This window comes from Coptis chinensis, chromosome 4 (assembly GCF_015680905.1).
Source record: "Coptis chinensis isolate HL-2020 chromosome 4, ASM1568090v1, whole genome shotgun sequence".
In the NCBI taxonomy this organism is placed as follows: Eukaryota; Viridiplantae; Streptophyta; class Magnoliopsida; order Ranunculales; family Ranunculaceae; genus Coptis; species Coptis chinensis.
The window spans coordinates 99852661-99871431 of record NC_141459.1 but is presented as its reverse complement, the minus strand read 5'-3'; the positions used below and the strand labels follow the sequence as shown (position 1 = coordinate 99871431).

The 18771-nt window shown below is 35.4% G+C and overlaps 2 protein-coding genes and 1 pseudogene across 2 annotated transcripts; all 3 read left to right on the top strand.

Annotated features, from left to right (window-relative positions):
* Positions 1 to 3450: 3450 nt before the first annotated feature.
* Positions 3451 to 6792, top strand: LOC147506199 (pentatricopeptide repeat-containing protein At5g15010, mitochondrial pseudogene; annotated as a pseudogene).
* On the top strand, positions 6601 to 9205 carry LOC147506198 (uncharacterized). The gene is made up of 2 exons (XM_086604220.1): positions 6601 to 8473; positions 8569 to 9205. Exon 1 carries the CDS (start codon positions 6863 to 6865, stop codon positions 8003 to 8005), a length of 1143 nt encoding a protein of 380 aa, XP_086460346.1. The 5' UTR covers positions 6601 to 6862; the 3' UTR covers positions 8006 to 8473; positions 8569 to 9205.
* LOC147506197 (uncharacterized) lies at positions 8045 to 10462 on the top strand. The gene is made up of 6 exons (XM_086605714.1): positions 8045 to 8211; positions 8358 to 8442; positions 8569 to 9197; positions 9280 to 9564; positions 9640 to 9745; positions 9839 to 10462. Exons 1-6 carry the CDS (start codon positions 8045 to 8047, stop codon positions 10460 to 10462), a joined length of 1896 nt encoding a protein of 631 aa, XP_086461840.1.
* The last annotated feature ends 8309 nt before the right edge of the window (positions 10463 to 18771 follow it).

Sequence of the window (18771 nt, the reverse complement as noted above, 5' to 3'; positions counted from 1 at the left end):
TCTTGCGAGGAGTATGATTCCCCTAAGTTCTTTTCAAAAGTGGATGAAAGCACCACCAGAACTTTTAAAACTATTATGGGCTGGCATACTGGTAATTTATTTTGAATGTTGAATTTTTATTTTCTTGTTGTTTCTTATCTTTCTTGTAACTTGGATTCGGTTTATTTATTCGTGACCCAGATAAGATTTGATATAGATATAAGGTATAGGAAGTCAGTTTTGAAATCGTTTGGAGTTAGATGGAGGACCTTCAAGAATATGTTGACTGTCAAATATATTATGCCATTTAAAGATGATCCCGAGGCACTTTCAAAACCACCTGCAAAGTATAAGCTAATTAAAAAAGTTGACTGGGATGCATTTGTGAAGTCGAGATTAACATAAGAGTTCCAGGTATGTGTGAGACATTTAAATAGGTATATTGTTCTATTTAAATTAATAACTTTTTTTTATCCATTAGGAGAAGAGTAAGTTACAATATGCACGAAGGGCAAAGGGTAATTATAATCACTGAGTTAGTAGGCTTGGATATGATGGCTTGATAGATAAGATGGTAAGGACTTGTACAACTTTTTTAAATCTTAATGTACATAGTAAGCCATATCAAATACTTCATAACTAAATTGATTTTTTTTTTGTATATCTCATTATAGCAAGAAGAGTTGGGAGAATCGTTTGATGAGGATGATAGAGCTAGCTTGTGGCTTTTAGCTCGGCAGAACAAGAATGGCGAATACTTTAATGATGATACAAGGAAGGTGGTAGAAAAAATTGTAAGTTTTGAGCTATGCTAGCACGGGTAATAGAGCAAAGTACTAATGTTACAGTCCACCTGAAGTCTAAATATCACCAGCTCTGTGTTCAGCATCCCACAAGCCAATTTCAGGCCATGTCAGACCCTGTTCAATCTGTATTATGTCAATTGTAGGCCATCTCCTGATGTAGGACAAGGTACTATTCCATATCAATTGGATGGTGCAACTGTAGGGATAATGAAGACCATGTTGGCTATATATTGGAATGCTCGACTGTTATGAGCTTTGCTTTAATTCAATATTACATTTATTGCTAGTGTCTTTGGACGTCTTCTAGGTCCCTTGACAACAAGTCCTTAGTGTGTAGGACAGTAGGTTGCCTGAGTACAAGTCGTTAGTGTGTAGGTTGCATAAGCGTGTTAGGTGAGATTTGGAGATAGCATGTATTGTGTTTGGATTGGTGATTAGTATAATCTCCTTAAACAGCTCCTTTTCATTAGGTTGTTTGATTGAAAATGGTCTGACGAGAAATGGTTAATCGAGCTTGATGAAACAGGCAAACCCCTAGTTTAGTTATCAAGTTTAGACGAATTAGAGCATGTCTAGAGGAACAGATCCTTCTGTTTATGATCAGAGCATTGAACTTACCAATTCTTGCATGTGATCATTATGGAGGTACAAACAGTTGGTGCTATGTAGGAATTTTAGAGGTTTCAATCATTGTATGTTGTAGAAATGAACTTTAAAAGAGTTTCAATTCTGTTATCCATTATAGAGGTGTGAGTCGATTCATATCCCTTTATATGAACTAGATGTGAGTTTGAGAAAGAATTGGCTACACTTCTTGGAAGGAATTGCCTACTTAACCGAGTCTGAGCAGACCAAAATCAAGTCAAGGTGTGGTTCATTGTCTTCATTTATAGAGATTCCATAGATGACTCACTACAAGAAAAACCACTTTCAATAGCATTTATACAATAGCATTAGGAAAATAATGCTATAAAAGTTTTTCGAATAGCAATATACCATCCAACGTTATCAATTAATTGCGTTTAGGGCTATTTTGCTATCATGTACCCTTACTATTTTTTTCAGTTGACCCGCCTCAGCTCTGAAATTAAAATCCCCAAATAACCAAATTACAATGGGCGCTTCTTTTTTCGTTTCCCTCTTTATTTCCCCCAAAATCTCTTATAAGAAATAGACAAACATTTCTTCTCTCCTCCATCAGCCACCTTTCTCCACATTTCTTATCTCCTCCATCAGCCACCTTTCACCATCAAGAACCATTTGTTCTCCCCATCAAGGTATACAAAATTCTTTTTTCCCATTGATTGTTTGTGTTCTTTAAGTTGATTTAATTTTTTGAAGGCAAATTTTAATTGGGTTTAAATTTTTCGATGGATAAAGTTTTCAAAATTGGAACTTTTTACAGCAACTATAAAACCCCCAATTAAATTTTGAAACTTTTTGGTTAAAATTTATTTTGTCCATTTATTTTGATAAATTTGTCCATATATAGAACAAGTGTTATGGTTCAACTCATGTGTATTCATTTCGGGATGTATTGACCAAGGTTTAGTAATGGAATTGTTGAATCAAGGTTTAGTAATGGAATTTTGCTGTGAATTATCCTTGCAGGTTGCTTAGGGATTTTGCTAAAGATTAGTCATATCCTCAAAAGGAGTAAGCTTTACACATGAACTTTCATTCCACTTATTTGAGCGTTACATATAGATTTATCAAATGTTATGTTTCATGCTATTGTATGCTTTCGCTATATTTTCTTGTTTACTTAGGAACATGTGATGGAAATAATAGTACGGTAATGTCTGCTTCATCATATCATGTATGATTGTATGTACTTCCTATGCATTGTTTGGGGTTTTGAAGTAAGAGATTTTAAGTGTGAACTTGTTACAAAATGTGTGTTGATGTCATGTTAATGACCTTTACTTGTTTTGGTTGTAACCTTATTACTTCCTTTTGTTACTACTGTTAGCTAGTATTCTTTAATTCTGGTTGTAACCTTGTTACTTCCTTATTATTTCCTTTTGTTACTACTGTTAGCTAGTATTCTTTAATTTTGTTACTACTGTTAGCTAGTATTCTTTAATTTTGTTGAATTTGAAAAAGAAATATAGTATTAATTTATAATACATTAGCAATATAGCAATATAATGGAATTCGAAAGATTATATTCATGCAACTAAAAATGGTCTTGAATATGACTAAGAAGGTCTTGAATATATATGTGTTTGGGCCTTTGGGGTAAGTAAATGCAAGTAAATACAAGTACATTATGAGCAGGTCCACGAACTAGTGAAATAATAACTAGAAATAATTACACTAGACATTCTCATATTTCCTATCAGAGAAAGTGAAAAGGGGTTCTTTTGAAAATGAAGTGAAAATATGTATAAATCACTTCTGTGTTGGTCATAGCAATTGAATTGTGCATTTAGTTCGTTTAGTGTGGGCTGTGTGGCGTGAAAGACCAATATACAGAGTTACCCTTTATCTTAATCAAAGTATTTTCACATCACGTACAAAGTAAGATAATACTCAAGTAGAACTACAGCAGCAGAGTGATACATTTTGTTCTAGTCAAGCTCTTTAGTAGCTATGTCTTGTGTGTTTCCATCTACTTGTAAGGCTTGAGCCTGCTGGTTATTTGAACAGAGAACATATAGCAATGGTTGAAAACACAGCTGCTCTAAAAGAACTTCTTCAAAACAATATCGGTTCTACAACAAGTCTAATCAGTGACAACTCTCATTACATCTAAATCTTAACTTTCCAGCTAACAGACTAATTACACCCTAAGCCATCCCTTATTAACTACACTTTCCTTTTTGCATAAATTGATTGGCATGAGACTGTGTGTGTCATAACAATAACCAAAATCATACCACTTAAGTAATTCACATTGCCCTGCGTAGTATTTCTTTAATTCTGGGTCGAAAACTTCAGCCCAAGGTTTGGGGCCATAGAAACTACCACCAAAGACATAAATTTTGCACCATGTGCCTCGGTATTTGATTTAGCATAGCTGACCGAATACTTGAGAATTATCTAAACACAAACAACCAAACCATAATGTGTGGTTGTCCATGAATCCTGTAGTCTAAACCATGTCCTCCATCTCCATGCACAGCTACATTTACCCGATTCACTCCTAAAAGACTTTTTTAGCACCAGACTACTAGTAACAATACTAATTCCATTCTTGTGTATATTGGAAAACCAGTAACAAAGGCTTGAGACGTATGTAATATATCGAGTGAGCCTCATCGAATTCAGTTATGAAATCAAGTATAAGATTACAAAACTATAAAATTCTAAATCTTTATGAGGGTTTTTAGGTTTTGGTCCTCCTAATAATAGAGTAATTAGGCTTTGGTCCTCCTAACCGTGAGTTGGCTTGGTTGACCAACCATGGACGTCCACCCATCTTACATATTTTGCTATTACCCACAATATCCTTCTGAATAACTAAAAAACAAAATCGAAGGAACACATCTTCTTACACCAAAACTTTCAAATTCATTCAATCAACGTTATTAACCAATCCACCTTTATCTTTCTCTCAGTCATTTCCACAAACATATTGTGATTATTCTCTATTTAATGTATCGAACTTCAGTTTAAAGTCTATGGAGAAGATGTAACCATGGATTTTTCTCCATTTGTATTCAAACTCACATCATTTCATCGAGTTAGAAGGGTTGGGTATTAAAGATGAGAAACTTATTCAAAATGTTGAGATAATTGTGGGTATTTTAAGTAAGTTTGAGAGTAGTGCTACATAAGCAAAAGGTAAGCTTGAGAAATGTGGCATACCCTCATCAAGGGAATTGGTTTTAGAGGTTCTTTCTCAAGTTAGGAATGATTGGACGGCCGCATTTACGTTTTTCTAATGGGCTGGAAAACAAGAAGGGTATAGTCATTTTGTTCGTGAATACCATTCGATGATTTCTATACTTGGGAAAATGAGAAAGTTTGATACAACTTGGAATTTGATTGATGAGATGAGAGGAGGGAAAGTAGGACCGTCTTTGGTGAATCCTCAGACACTTTTGATTATGATAAGGAAATATTGTGCAGTTCATGATGTTAGGAAGGCGATAAATACTTTTTATGTGCACAAACGGTTTAACTTTGAGATTGGTATTGAGGAATTTCAAGACCTCCTTAGTGCTCTCTATCGGTATAAGAATGTTCAAGATGCTGAACATTTACTTTTTCTGTAATGAGAAGGCTTACCCACTCAACACCAAGAGTTTCAACATCATTCTCAATGGATGGTGTAACATGCTCATTAACTTGGGTCAAGCGAAGAGGTTTTGGAGGTTAATAGGTAAGAAAGGAATTGTATGTGATACTGTCTCGTATTCGAGTATGCATGATTTCTTACTACTCAAAATCTAGTAACCTTCATGAAGTTCTCAAGCTATTCAATCGAATGAAGCATTTGGGTGTTTCTCCTGATAGAAAGGTTTACAATGCTGTCATTTATGCATTAGCAAAAGGTAAGCATGTGAAAGAAGCCTTTGATTTAATGAAGACCATGGAAGAGAAGGGTATTGTGGGTAATAGCAAAATATGTGAGATGGGTGAACGCCCAGGGTTGGTCAACCAAGTCAACTCATGGTTAGGAGGACCAAAACCTAATAAACGATCATTGTTGGACCAAAGTCTAATTACTCTATTATTAGGAGGACCAAAACCTAAAAACCCCAATCTTTATGTATGAATCTAGATATGTGTGCTCCCATACTCATTCTAAACATCACAAACAATACCCACCCCAAAAAATCATTGTCATTATCATTCCCTTATCATTTCTCTACTTATTTCAACAAACTAACAACATGGGCACACTTAAAACATACTAAAAACCAAAACAAAAGAACACCATTTAATAGTAACTTGGTTTAAGCATGAAACATACATAACAGAGAAGCAGCAGAGCTGAAAGCCTGAAACACCAAAAGGTAGTTTAGAATGTTGAGAAGAAAAGTAGAAATGACTAGTAGTAGTAGTAGTGAAACTGAAGAAAAGGTATAAAGATAACTATTTAGCACAATCAAATCCTGACACAAAGCACTCATAGTAACTGTAAAAATGAAGGACATTCGATAGATATGGATTCAAAATGAGAGAGACAAACAGTGAACCTACACTTCATATGCGACTCAAAGTCATATCCCAAAAGTGCATACCACTAGTTTCAAGTAAGCATTTACAATTGTGGAATCTAGCAATGAAAAAATAAATAAAAAAGAAGGCACCTTTTGATAAATGGATTGTGTCAAACAATATTGCCTCCTTTACTTCAACAGCATCGATCGAGACGAGATTATGAGAAAACGGAAAAGGGGTGGAATATGAAGAGATTGCGATAGAATGAAAACCTAGGGTTTTCAATTGCGATTGAAATCAATAATCACATTAACTAGGGTTTTTAATTGCGATTGAAATGATTGAGTTGAGATGCGATTGAAATGATTGAGTTGAGATTTATCGAAGGGTTTTTGGAAAAGAGGTTTTTGTAGGAGAGAAACAAAGAAACCACGGGAAGACAAAAGGAGAAAACTATAAAAACTGACTACCCGAAAATGAGTTTTTGGACTTTCTATAAAGACATTTTTTTTGCTTTTCCACTTTTTACATTTTTAGCTTTCTGAGATTGCCAAACGTGTTTTCGACTTCTGTCCTTCTAGAAAGCCAGAAAGTGACTTATTGAGGTGTTGCCAAACGACCTCTTAATGTGGTTGTTTATTGCTTTTACTTTTGGTGGTTGATGTTTGTTAAATATTTGATTGAAGTGTTGGTGGTTCCTATTTGTTCAAATATTGTTTCAACATGGTAGTATAGTGTAATATTATATGCATAGGTAAGAACATGGAGTGAGAACTTGAAGCCTTTCCACCCTGAAACATGGGATTTTAATATAAGGATTGTTTTATGTTGTCTTAGTATCTTTGCTTTGGCCAGGATTGAGATTAAAAAGCGCTACCAATCTGATGGATAAAGCTTGGGTTCATTGGAAGAGGTTTTGAAAAATATCCTATAGTGCTTTTGTATAACTTTACCTATACGACATGCTTAGTAACTGGATATATTTATTTATTTTTTCTTTTTGTTTTTTTTATAGAAATACAGTAGAGTATAGGAAAGCAGTCGAGAACTTCGTGCGAGTTGCAAAACTTAAAACAGGAGAAGATAAGTTGAGATGTCCTTGTAGGAACTGTCAAAACCTTCGCCATGGAGATGGGGATTTGGTAGTAGAACACTTGGTCATAAAGGGTATGGACTTGACGTACACAAACTGGTTTTGGCATGGGGAGCCATTAGATTCAACAAAAACTAGTATAGAAACCGTAGAGACAGCTGAGTTATGCAAAGCTGCTTATAAGCAAGACGATGCATTTCAGCCGGGAATTACTGATGAACATCCAATTGATCCTGAGTACCAAGATTTCTTAGAGAACGCTGACCTCCCCCTATGCCTTGGTTGCACCAAATACACAAAGTTGGCAGCAACGGTAGTGTTATACAAGCATAAAGTACTGTATGGTCTTTCTGGTAAAGCTTTTGATGCACTTCTGAAAATATTGCATGATATGTTACCTGAGGGTAACACTATACCTGATTCTTCATACTCAGCAAATTCTCTAATCAAGGAGTTTCAGCTTGAAGAGAAAAAAATACATGCTTGTGTCAATTCTTGTTGCCTTTTTAGGGATGAGAAAACCGAGGTATGTCCAAAGTGCAAATCCTCGCGATGGTTAGTTGATGAGCATACGAATGAGATTAAGAAAGGCATTCTAGCTAAGGTGTTGAGATATTTTCCAATTATTCCTAGGTTTAAAAGAATGTTTCAAACTCCACAGTTGGCAGAACTTTTAAGGTGGCATCATGATAATAAGAGTGAAGATGGAAACATGCGACACCCCGTTGACTCCGAGGCATGGGCTACAATTGACAATAATTGGCCTTCATTTTTAGCTGAGCCACACAACCTTAGACTTGGTCTGGCTGCCAATGGAGTTAATCCATTTCGTAATCTGAGTACAACATATAGTTGCTGGCCTGTTATGTTGTGCACATACAATCTCCCACCTTGGCTATGTATGCGAAAAGAACATTTGATGCTAGCGTTATTAATTCCTGGAAAAACACAACCTGGAAATGGAATAGATGTATTTTTGCAACCACTCATTGATGATCTGATGGAGTTATAGAGGAATGGAGTGGAGGTTTATGACGCATATACAAAAACCATGTTCAACTTGAAGGCGGTATTAATGTGGACTGTAAATGATTTTCCTGCTCTTGGAAACCTAGCTGGTTGCAGTACAAAGGGTAAAACAGCATGCCCAGCATGTGGTGTTAATACAAATTCAATATGGTTGCCATTTAGCGCGAAAACTGTTTACATGGACCACAGGTGCTACCTTCCACCACACCATTCATTTTGAAAGAAAAGAAAATGGTTCAATGGAAAGCCTGAGTATCGGGAGAAACCAGAAATAAAGTCTAGTGCAGCTATATTTTCTGAAGTAAAGAACATTGTCAATGATTTTGGAAAATCAGAAGAAGACGTAAAGAGGAGAAAGAGGGAAGAAGCTACAAAGAAGAGAAAGAGGGAAGCATAACCAAATCTGATGTGGAAGAAGAGGTCAATATTTTTTGACCTACCTTATTGGGAGGTATTTACTAGTTATCTTGCCTTTCATTTGGTATATTATTTTTTTTGTCTGTCCATAGCTAATTGTGTAATCAATGATTCTTTCCTTGCTTTCAGTATCTGACTTTACGTCACAATGTGGACGTAATGCACACAGAGAAGAATGTGTGCGAAAGCATAATTGGGACATTACTTAATGTGAAGTTCAAGACAAAAGATCATCTTAACTCTCGCCAAGATTTAAAAGAAATGGGAATTAGGCATGAGTTGCACCCAGAAGATCGAGGAAACAAAACTTATCTGCCACCGGGACCACACACACTGTCAAAAAAGGAAAAACAAATTTTCTGCAAGAGGTTAAAAGATTTAAAACTACCTGATGGTTACAGCTCAAATATAGGGAAACAAGTAGTTGGGGAAGAATTTAAGATAGCAAGTCTCAAGTCTCATGATTTCCATGTTTTAATGCAACAATTGTTGTCTGTTGCATTAAGAGGACTTCTTCCTAAAGGACCAAGGACTGCAATTTTCCGATTATGTGCCTTTTTCAATGAGTTGTGCCAAAAAGTCCTCAATAAGAAAAGACTAGAAAAGCTTGAGGAAAAGTTGGCAGAGACTTTGTGCATGCTTGAGAGGTACTATCCTCCATCCTTCTTTGACATAATGGTTCACTTAGTAGTTCATCTAGGACGAGAGGCGCGACTTTGTGGACCAGTTCATTGTCGTTGGATGTATGCTTTTGAAAGGTGATTGTCTACTTATATTCATTTAATATTATTTATTTCAGTACAATCCCTTGTCTAACTTAATGTTATTTGGTGTATTTAGATATATGTATGTTTTGAAGGGGTATGTTAGGAACCGAGCACGACCTGAAGGTTGTATTGCAAAGTGCTATCTTGCAGATGAGTGCATTAGATTTTGTAGTGGATTCATGAAAGAAGCAGTTGAGATAAATAATCACCAAGGTAGAAATGAAAGCTACGCAAAAGATGCAATACTTGAGGGAAGCCCAGCTTCTGGTGGAGTTTCAATTAGATTAAGCAAAGAAAGGTTACAAACTGCTCACCTTTATGTGTTATTCAATACTGCTGAAGTTGAGCCATATCTAAAGTAAGTGCGGTGATTATTACTCAAATTAGATATTTGTTTAATGTTATATTTTACCTTTCTTTTCTATTTTTTTAGAATGCACTTGGCTGAATTACAGCAGTCAAACAAACAGCTCTCAAGAAATAAAAGTTTGTTATGGAAGAGACATGTAGACAATTTTTCTGCATGGCTACACGACAAGGTGTGTACAAGTGCTTTTGTATGTGTGGATTTGTCTTAACCTTGTTAAATTTGTATATGTAAGTGCATTCCTAATACTATGCAATTTGGACAGATTGTGGTTATGGGTTGCAAAAAGGGTAGTAAAAAGGTCTCAAAGATTTTAAAATGGATTGCTCATGGACCTAGAACAATGGCAATGTCATATTCTTCTTATGTAGTCAATGGTCAACGCTACCACAGAAAAAGTGCTGAGAAATCTACCCAAAATAGTGGTGTTTCACTTGAGGCGTCAACCATGTGTAGATCTAGTTCAAAGGACACAAACCAAGTCATGAACACAGTTTCTTATTATGGGGTTATCAAAGATATAATTTTACTCGACTATCGTGGGTTCCAAGTTCCTTTGTTTGACTGTGATTGGGCAAATGTAGGAAATGGTGTCAAGGTTGAAGATGGATTCACTTTGGTTAATCTCCATCAAGGACAACATCAGTTTGAAAAAGAACCATTCATCTTTGCATCACAAGCAAAAAAGGTCTTTTATTCAAGGGAGAGCGTAGGTTCCAATTGGTATGTCGTATTACAAGCACCGCCAAGAAAGCTTCATGGCTTGGATATGTATGATGAGAGTGTTGATACATTTTCAGGACCATTAGATGTATCGAGACTTGACAAGAACATTGCTGATGAAGATGGTAGCTATGTTAGAAAGGATTGTGAGGGTGACTATGTGTAACACTTGCTTTAGGCAATATGTATAACTATGTGTAACACATGCTTTTGACTATGCATTACAAATGTTAGTTTTGCTATTATAGAAGCTTGTAGGTGCCTGGATAACAAGATTTTTGGACTTCGTAATGTTATATATTTTGTTATGTGTGGCACTTGCTTGTTTGTGCAATTCTGTTATGCTTTGGGTATCAAAAAACATTTCAGGAAATGTTGATTACTGCTGGAAATGTTGATTATTTTCACTGTGCATGCAACAAATTTTAGGATTTTGAGAAGGAATACTAGCCATTTGCACGAAAATGTCTCATAAAGAAGAGGTAAGAAAGTTGCATCATTTATTTAGTTAGTACATTACGTGTTCTGTATGTAATAATGTTTTCCCTTTTGTCAAATTTCTACAGAGTTCAAAGAATGCAGCTAAAAGAAAGAGGAAGGAGAAAGCATCGATAGAAGTTGCTATTAGGAATTCTCCAACTGCTGGGATACGCATAACAGAGGGAAATGAGAATCATGGAGATTCATGTGAAGACGATGATGACGTGCCATACTCAGCTTCTCAAGGCAATCGATTACACTTGTCAAAGAAAAAATTCGAGACATCAAAAAGAACTAGGACTAAGAATAATAAGGTACTGCCTTCTCCATTTTTATTCTACTTAGAACACATCTTAATTTTATATGTTTACTTTTTCTGCTCCCTATAGTCTACTACTTGCATCAACTCGCCATTTCTCATTTCAGTTAAATATTAGGTATTGTGCCATTTCTCAATTCACTGTCAATCAAATTTGTTAAATCTTTTTTACATCAAGTATCTTACTAAATTAAATTATTCTTTTTTCTTGTGAGATTAAACGTTTTGTAGAGAAAGGAGAGTTCTAATCCCTCATCTGTAACTAGAGTTGATGTTTGGTTCAAAGGACACACTAAGAAAAGTGGTGAACCATCAAATGCTCATGTTGCCAAAAAAATGGTAAGTATAAATCGTTATTGTAAGTTTTAGTCTTAGATATTCAGACAACAATCGAGCTAGGCTAAATCTTGGTATTATAACAAATGAAATTACAGAAAAAGATGCAAGAACTTAGAGATTCAGCAGTAGCAGATTCATTTACCAACTCTCTGTGAGATGATGTGATTTCACAAGTACTTGGTCCTGATTGTCATGGTCGTTTAAGAGGAGTGGGATCTGGAGTAACTCCTTCCAGACTAGGAGTTGTATCACAAGACAAGGCGTTTGTGACCCAACTACAAGAGGAGCTTGCTTTGGTCAAGAAGGATGTGACTCAGATGAGCAATTTGGTGAATAGTCAAAATGAAATTATAAGAACATTAATGTCTACTTTAAAGGCAAGTGACTGATCAACACTATACAATAGTTAGTTTTGATTGTTTTTCAGTCTATACTTAAAGTTGCATTGTTATTTTTTCTAGGGTCAATCCGAGCAAGTACAGCAGCCAACTAGTACTCCAACTACTTCGCTTCCACAGGTAAAATGAACGTATATATACTAAATAATTTTTCTTTTCTTTTTCTTATGTAAGCATTTATGAATTCTAAAATTCTTTTTTTTTTTTTGGGATGGGGGGTATTTAGGATCAAGGCACAACAAGTGAGCAAGTGATACATACTACCACTCCAACTACTTCACTTCCACGGGTGAGAATTGCATATGAAGAACACTGATTCTGCTCTTATTAACTTCCGAACACTTAACTGACACTTGTTATGTACGTTGTCATATGTTCTCTTTGGTAATAATTTGATATTTGAAGAGTTGTATTGGTTACAAAATGGTATCAATTAAGGGTGTTTGCTGTTGAATTCGATTTGGTTTGTCATAAAACTTTAGCGCTAGCGGTTAATTTGGTTTTCTTAAACCTTGTGGTTTTGGTTGAACACGTACAATATACCACTAGAAATTTAGACAAAGTGGAACTTGGAAGACACTCAAGTCACCACTCTAACACAAATTAGGGTTTCAAGCCTTTCCTCAACATCTTCTCTCGTCATGATGCCAAACCTGCTGAATAGAAGCCTACTGAAAAACCTCCCAAGTTCTACCCTGCTGATGACGTCAAGAAACCTTTCGTTAATAAACGCAAACACAAACCCACCAAGCTCAGGGCAAGTATTACCCCTGGAACTATTTTGATTATTCTAGCTGGAAGGTTTAAGGGGAAGAGAGTTGTTTTTCTCAACCAACTTGCATCTGGCTTGCTTCTTGTTACTGGCGGCCCATTTAAGATCAATGGTGTTCCCTTACGTTGTGTGAACCAATCCTACATGATTGCGACTTCCACCAAGGTCGACATCACCGGCTTAGATGTTGCTAAATTTGATGACAAGTATTTTGCCAAGGAAGTTGCAAGGAAGTAGAAGAAAGGAGAGGGTGAGTTTTATGAAGCAGAGAAAGAGGAGAAGAATGTGCTCCCTCAAGGGAAGAAAGATGATAAAAAAAAAGTTGTAGATTCATCTTTGATAAAATCTTTCGAGTGTACCTAAACTGAAGGCATACCTTGTTGCTAGCTAGATTCTCTCTCAAGTCGGGCATGAAACCACATGAGTTGGTCTTTTGGAATAGATATTGTCGAGGTGTTAGACCTAAGTTTTATGCCTAGAGTTTGTCTAATATTCTGCATTGGTATATGTACTGTAGCCATTTCACTGTTGTTAAAGACCTTGATACTTGTATTTTTATTACATTATGTAAGAATTTCTTTTTAAATTAAAAACAAAAATTGAATATGGGCTTTGGTTTCATGGTAAATAGTGGACAGAAGTTAACACATTTTTGTGAGATGCCATCCAGGAATTTACTTTGTTTGTCATATTTAGGTGCCATGTAAAGGGAGTGTGGAAGTGATAGAATCAACTAAGGCTACAAATACAATTAATCCAACTACTTTTGTACCGGTAAAGTCCATACAAACTATTATTCATTTATGTAAAGTGTTTCTTGAATGCAAGTTCTTTTGTTTCAATTTTTGCGTTGCAAATGTAGCCACTTGGAAGTAAGGGTAACATAGGTAGGAGTTGCAAGTTAATGAATTGGATGGTGCCACATGAGTTAGTTGCTGAAGGGCGTTGGGAGACAAATGATCCTAACGCGAAGGTGCATTGTTTGCCACTTGGAGACAATGCCTCCAAAGTTTGGGTAGATGTGGTTAAGAACTCGGAAGCGCGACTTTGGAGAGAGAGTTCTGAATTGGAAACTGTCGGAGATGCTAGAGGGTCTATAGTTGCATGGCTAACAAAGCATGTCATATTTACAGATGAAAGCAATTAAGGTAAACCATTGTTTGATTAATTTTCTATAAAACTTTTTTTGTAGTCGTATTAATTCTTATTTTCTTTCAGGATCATCAAAACAATTTGTATAAAATAGAATGACCTACTAAGTATGTTATTGATTCCATTGTTGAATGCACAATTGTCTGCATCCAAATAGTTCAGGAACTCCATCTTCATATTAGTTAGTTGATAATAATGATATTGTTATGGCATTATATCTAAATCATATATATTTACTATGGTCTTTTTGCAGGTGGTAGCAAGCTAGTTAGCTTGTGTGCGTGGGTCACGTGGATGCATATATAGCCTATTTTGGATTGATGTTGATAAGGAGCTAGAAGGAAACCGAGACATTAGCTATAGGCAGCTAACTTAACTTTTAATTGTCTTGTTCAAAGAAACTATTGAGCAAACTTAACTGCTGCACTTTTGTATATTTTGTTTGGGAGATACAGTTGTCTTGGAAACATGCTTCTCTTTTTTTGGCACACATGTACATTTATATATATGAATGAAGTAAGGTGTTAACTTGTTTTTGGTAATTAAACAAGTAATGTCTTATATATTTGTTGTCAATATTTTGTGTTACTTAGATGTTTGATTAGTACAATATCAACAACTTTGTAAGTTTTCACGGTGTTTTTACATGTTCAAAGTATGGAAACAAAATGATTAATATCTATTAATGTGCATTATAAATAAATTTTAATAAAACCAAATAAAAAAAATTAAATGATGGCATTTATAACAATATTGCAATTGAAAGTATAGCATTGGTGGATGTTAACGCAATGAAATAAGAATAGCGGGAACTAAAACGCAATTAAATTGATAGCATTTCACTAAACAACGCTATTAAATACAATAGCGCTAAAGAACAACCGCTATTAAATATCCTTAGCGTTCGCTTCCAATGCTATTAATAAAGATAGCAAAAACGCACAAACGCTATAGAACAATTGCGTTTTTTGGAAAAACACTATCGTCTAAAGGATAGCATGCTAATAGATAGCGTTTGACAAAACGTTATGCCTGTTATTTCATAGCATTTTTTGAAAGCTATCTATGACCTTTTGTGTTGTAGTGACTCTTGATGCTTTGTATGGAAAGATTCTGTAACCACATGTTATTGAGCCCGCCTCTTTGATGGGTTCGGTGCCCATTCCCTGAAAGATAATATGTATGAATTGGTTAACCTTTAGTTCAAAGAATAAAAAGGAAAAAGAAAAAGAGAATGAGAAAACCGAAGAGTCTGTCTCGGAAATCTCTCCATCATCACAATTTAGAAGCTTAAAGGGTTTTCAATCATAAAAAGTAATAGCTGTGTGTTGTTGGTTTCAATCGATAAAGACGAAAACTACTACTCTCTTGTGTCTGATTGAAATCTTGCTTTTATAATACCCCTCAGTCCCTCAATAAATTTGATTGTGTTAATTGATGGTGGTGATGGGGTTGGTGGGGTGGTAGTGAATGATAGTGGGACCTTTTGATAAAGAAAACAGAAAGGTGACTATCATCAGATAAGTTTTTCGTGTAGCTTTTGTTATCGGGTAATTTTCTTTTGTAATGGTTATATGCCTAGTTTATCACTTGCTCTTACAATGTCAGGCATAAATTCTTATATATCAATTCATAGGATAAACTATGAAATTGAGAACTTCCGTGATTCCAGTAAGATGTAGTCCTTGGTGCATTTGAACCATTGAAACCTTCCTGCTGCTTGCTAATCTATGCAACTTGAATCATTGAAGACCTGAACTAAAGGAAGAACTAATTCAGTTTTGTTGCTTAGGTTCCAACTTTAAAAAGCCTTTAACTACCATTACTGCTACGTATAATCTAATGTTATTCCTTTCAAAAGATCCTTTATTTCTTAAAGAATACTAGCGACAACATATTCTGATGAGAATTAACAACATAGGGTGCACTATTATAGTCTAATTTTCTCTCATTTTACTTTTACACAAGTCCTTTTTGTGCTGGTTCATTACTTCTTTCTTTTGGTTCATCACTTTTATTTGTAAACCTTTGTCAACATTGCAACTACTTCTTTATTATCCTTTTCAGATGAATGGGGAAAGAGAAAGACAATGTTAAGATAAACTTGTTAATGACATTATCCAGTGTTCATGGTATTGTGCAACTAGATTAAAATCCCATTACTGAAATTACCTCTATCAGCTCAATAACAAGTGTTCTTCATTTCCCTCTCTATGCCAATTTCAGGCACTTTCAGGCTATGTTCAGCACCCCACAGGCCTGTTCCAGCCCATGTCAGACCCTATTCAGTCCTTTACAAATCAATATCAAACTTAAACAGACCATGTCCATACCATTCATGTCCACCCGCAATACTTGACAGGTCCAAAAAGCACTGGCAGTCCACCAGTCAGCCCATGACAAACCGTCAACAGTCCCAATTAGGCATGGCCAGTTCACCAGTTAGCTACACTCACTAAGAAAACACACGTTGAGAATGATGGGTTGATATTTTCTTTCTCAGTAAAAGTATGATCTATCTTGCTTAAGAAGAGAGAATGTTTTCGCAGGACCAACTAAAAAAGGAAGAGGCTAAAGGGAAGTTAGTAACCTAAGGAAGCGATGATGTTCTTACGAAGGCATTGGGGACTCCAGAACATTGTGGCAGGGTTAGAGCAGGAGAGAAATATGTCACTCCAACTACTTACTTTAATCTCCCTAAACGGGGATCAAAAGCACATAGAGCAGAGATGGAGTCCATGATTCGTAAGAAAGAAGAAGAAAACCAAGCATTAAAGGAAAGAGTGAGAGAGTTGGAGACCTTACAAGGAGTGATTAGCTCGCAACACATAGTAAAAGTTGCCTCCAATGGTTCCAAATGATGATATATTATCTTCTGGCACTAACAACAAGACAATTAATAAATGTCTTGAGAGAGCATTGAGTGTGAATTCGAGAAAGAAGTCGAGAAAGGTATTACTTTAAATAAATGGCTACAGAATGTAAATACTTTTTCAATTTTGAATTAACTTGTTCAATATGTGCGTAGGCAATTAGTGGTGCTAAATCCAAAAAAGCCAAAGTCTCTAAACTAAAATTAGGAAATGAGCAGGTATATGTTATTTAACGTGCAATCTTTAAATGTTACTTAAAAGATTGTTGATTTTAAATTCACTGTTATGTCTCTTAGGATGTGGGCTTGAAGAACAGTAGTGTTGCTAAGCTTAGTAGCAAAGTGGCAGTCTTTCAACATAAGTTGGGCAGCAAGCAGATAATAGTTTTTTTTTTACTAATGAGTTAGAGAGGCATAGGAAGGTAAATGTTTTTACAACGGTGATAAACTCAAAAGTGATATGCTAATATCTATTCTGTCATCAGGAAATAAGAAGGTAAATGTTTTTTAATTTTTGAAACTTTTAAACCTACCAATAATGTTATGCTCAATTGTTCTATTGTTTCAAAAGTGTAAGCTGGCTTTGGGGTCCAAAAGCAATATTGTTGCGGATGCTATTCTAATTGAGGGGTTGGGACCGGATGACAATATCCATAATGTTAAAATGGGAGAAGGCTATGTATGTGTACAAATCATATGTGCAATTTTGGCAAATTCTCTTCTACCAAGACCAATTCCGGATGATGATATTACCACCGTAGGAGGTGCAGTTGGCTACCACGTGGCTTGGCCAAGTGGCTTTGTGGTATTTGACAATTTGGCTATCTCAAAACCTATGTTAGGAAACAAGTAGGTATTTGTCATTTTGATATTAACTAAAAGTAATAGTTATAGTTTACAAATATCTATTGAAAGTGTCCTTATAATGTTTGTTAGGCTGTGGGATCAAAAAATAATGATAATGGTGCTAAAGCCGGATCAAAAGGCAATGATAATGGTGCTAATAAAGCCAAAAGTGTTATGCCAATTTCTAAACCTAAATCAGGAAATGAGAAGGTAAAATCTCTAATTTCTAAAATAATTATTCATGGTACTCACTAGAATTTTAAATTTACAATTATTTTAATGTTTGTGGTTGTTTTAAAGTGTAAACTTGCTTTGGGGTCCAAAAGTAATGTTATTGCTGATGCTTGTATAATTGAGGGGTTTGGACCGGATGACAAGATCCATAATGATAGAATGGGAGAAGGCTATGTACGTGTACAAATCATACGTGCAATTTTAGCAAATTCTCTTCTGCCAAGACCGATTCCGGATGATGATATTACCACCGTAGGAGGTGCAATTGGCTACCACATGGCTTGGCCAAGTGACTTTGTGGTATTTGACAATTTGGCTATCTCAAAACCTATGTTAGGAAACAAGCAGGTACTTGTCATTTTGATATTAAATAAAAGTGATAGTTATAGTTTACAAATATCTATTGAAATTGTCTTTATAATGTTTGTTAGGCTGTGGGATCAAAAGACAATGATAATGGTGCTAAAGCCGGATCAAAAGGCAATGATAATGGTGCTAATAAAGCCAAAAGTGTTATGCCAATCTCTAAACCTAAATCAGGAAATGAGAAGGTAAAATCTCTAATTTCTAAAATAATTAATCATGGTACTCACTAGAATTTTAAATTTACAATTATTTTAATGTTTGTGGTTGTTTTAAAGTGTAAACTTGCTTTGGGGTCCAAAAGCAATGTTGTTGCTGATGCTTGTATAATTGAAGGGTTTGGACCGGATGACAAGATCCATAATGATAGAATGGGTGAAGGCTATGTGTGTGTACAAATAATACGTGCAATTTCAGCGATTGCCCTTCTACCAAGACCAATTCCTGATGATAACATTACCAGGGTAGGTGGTGCAGTCGGTTACCACGTGGCTTGGCATCGTGACTTTGTCATACTTGATAATAAGGTAAAATGTATTCTATTATATTTTTCTACCAATATTTATATAAATTAGCACCTATTTGTATTTATTATTCATTGTTTATTTATTTTTATTTTATAGAAAAATGAGGTTCAATGTGATAAGCATGACGAAATTATATTTGAAGAATTTACGGTTTTGGTGGGTAATATAATGAA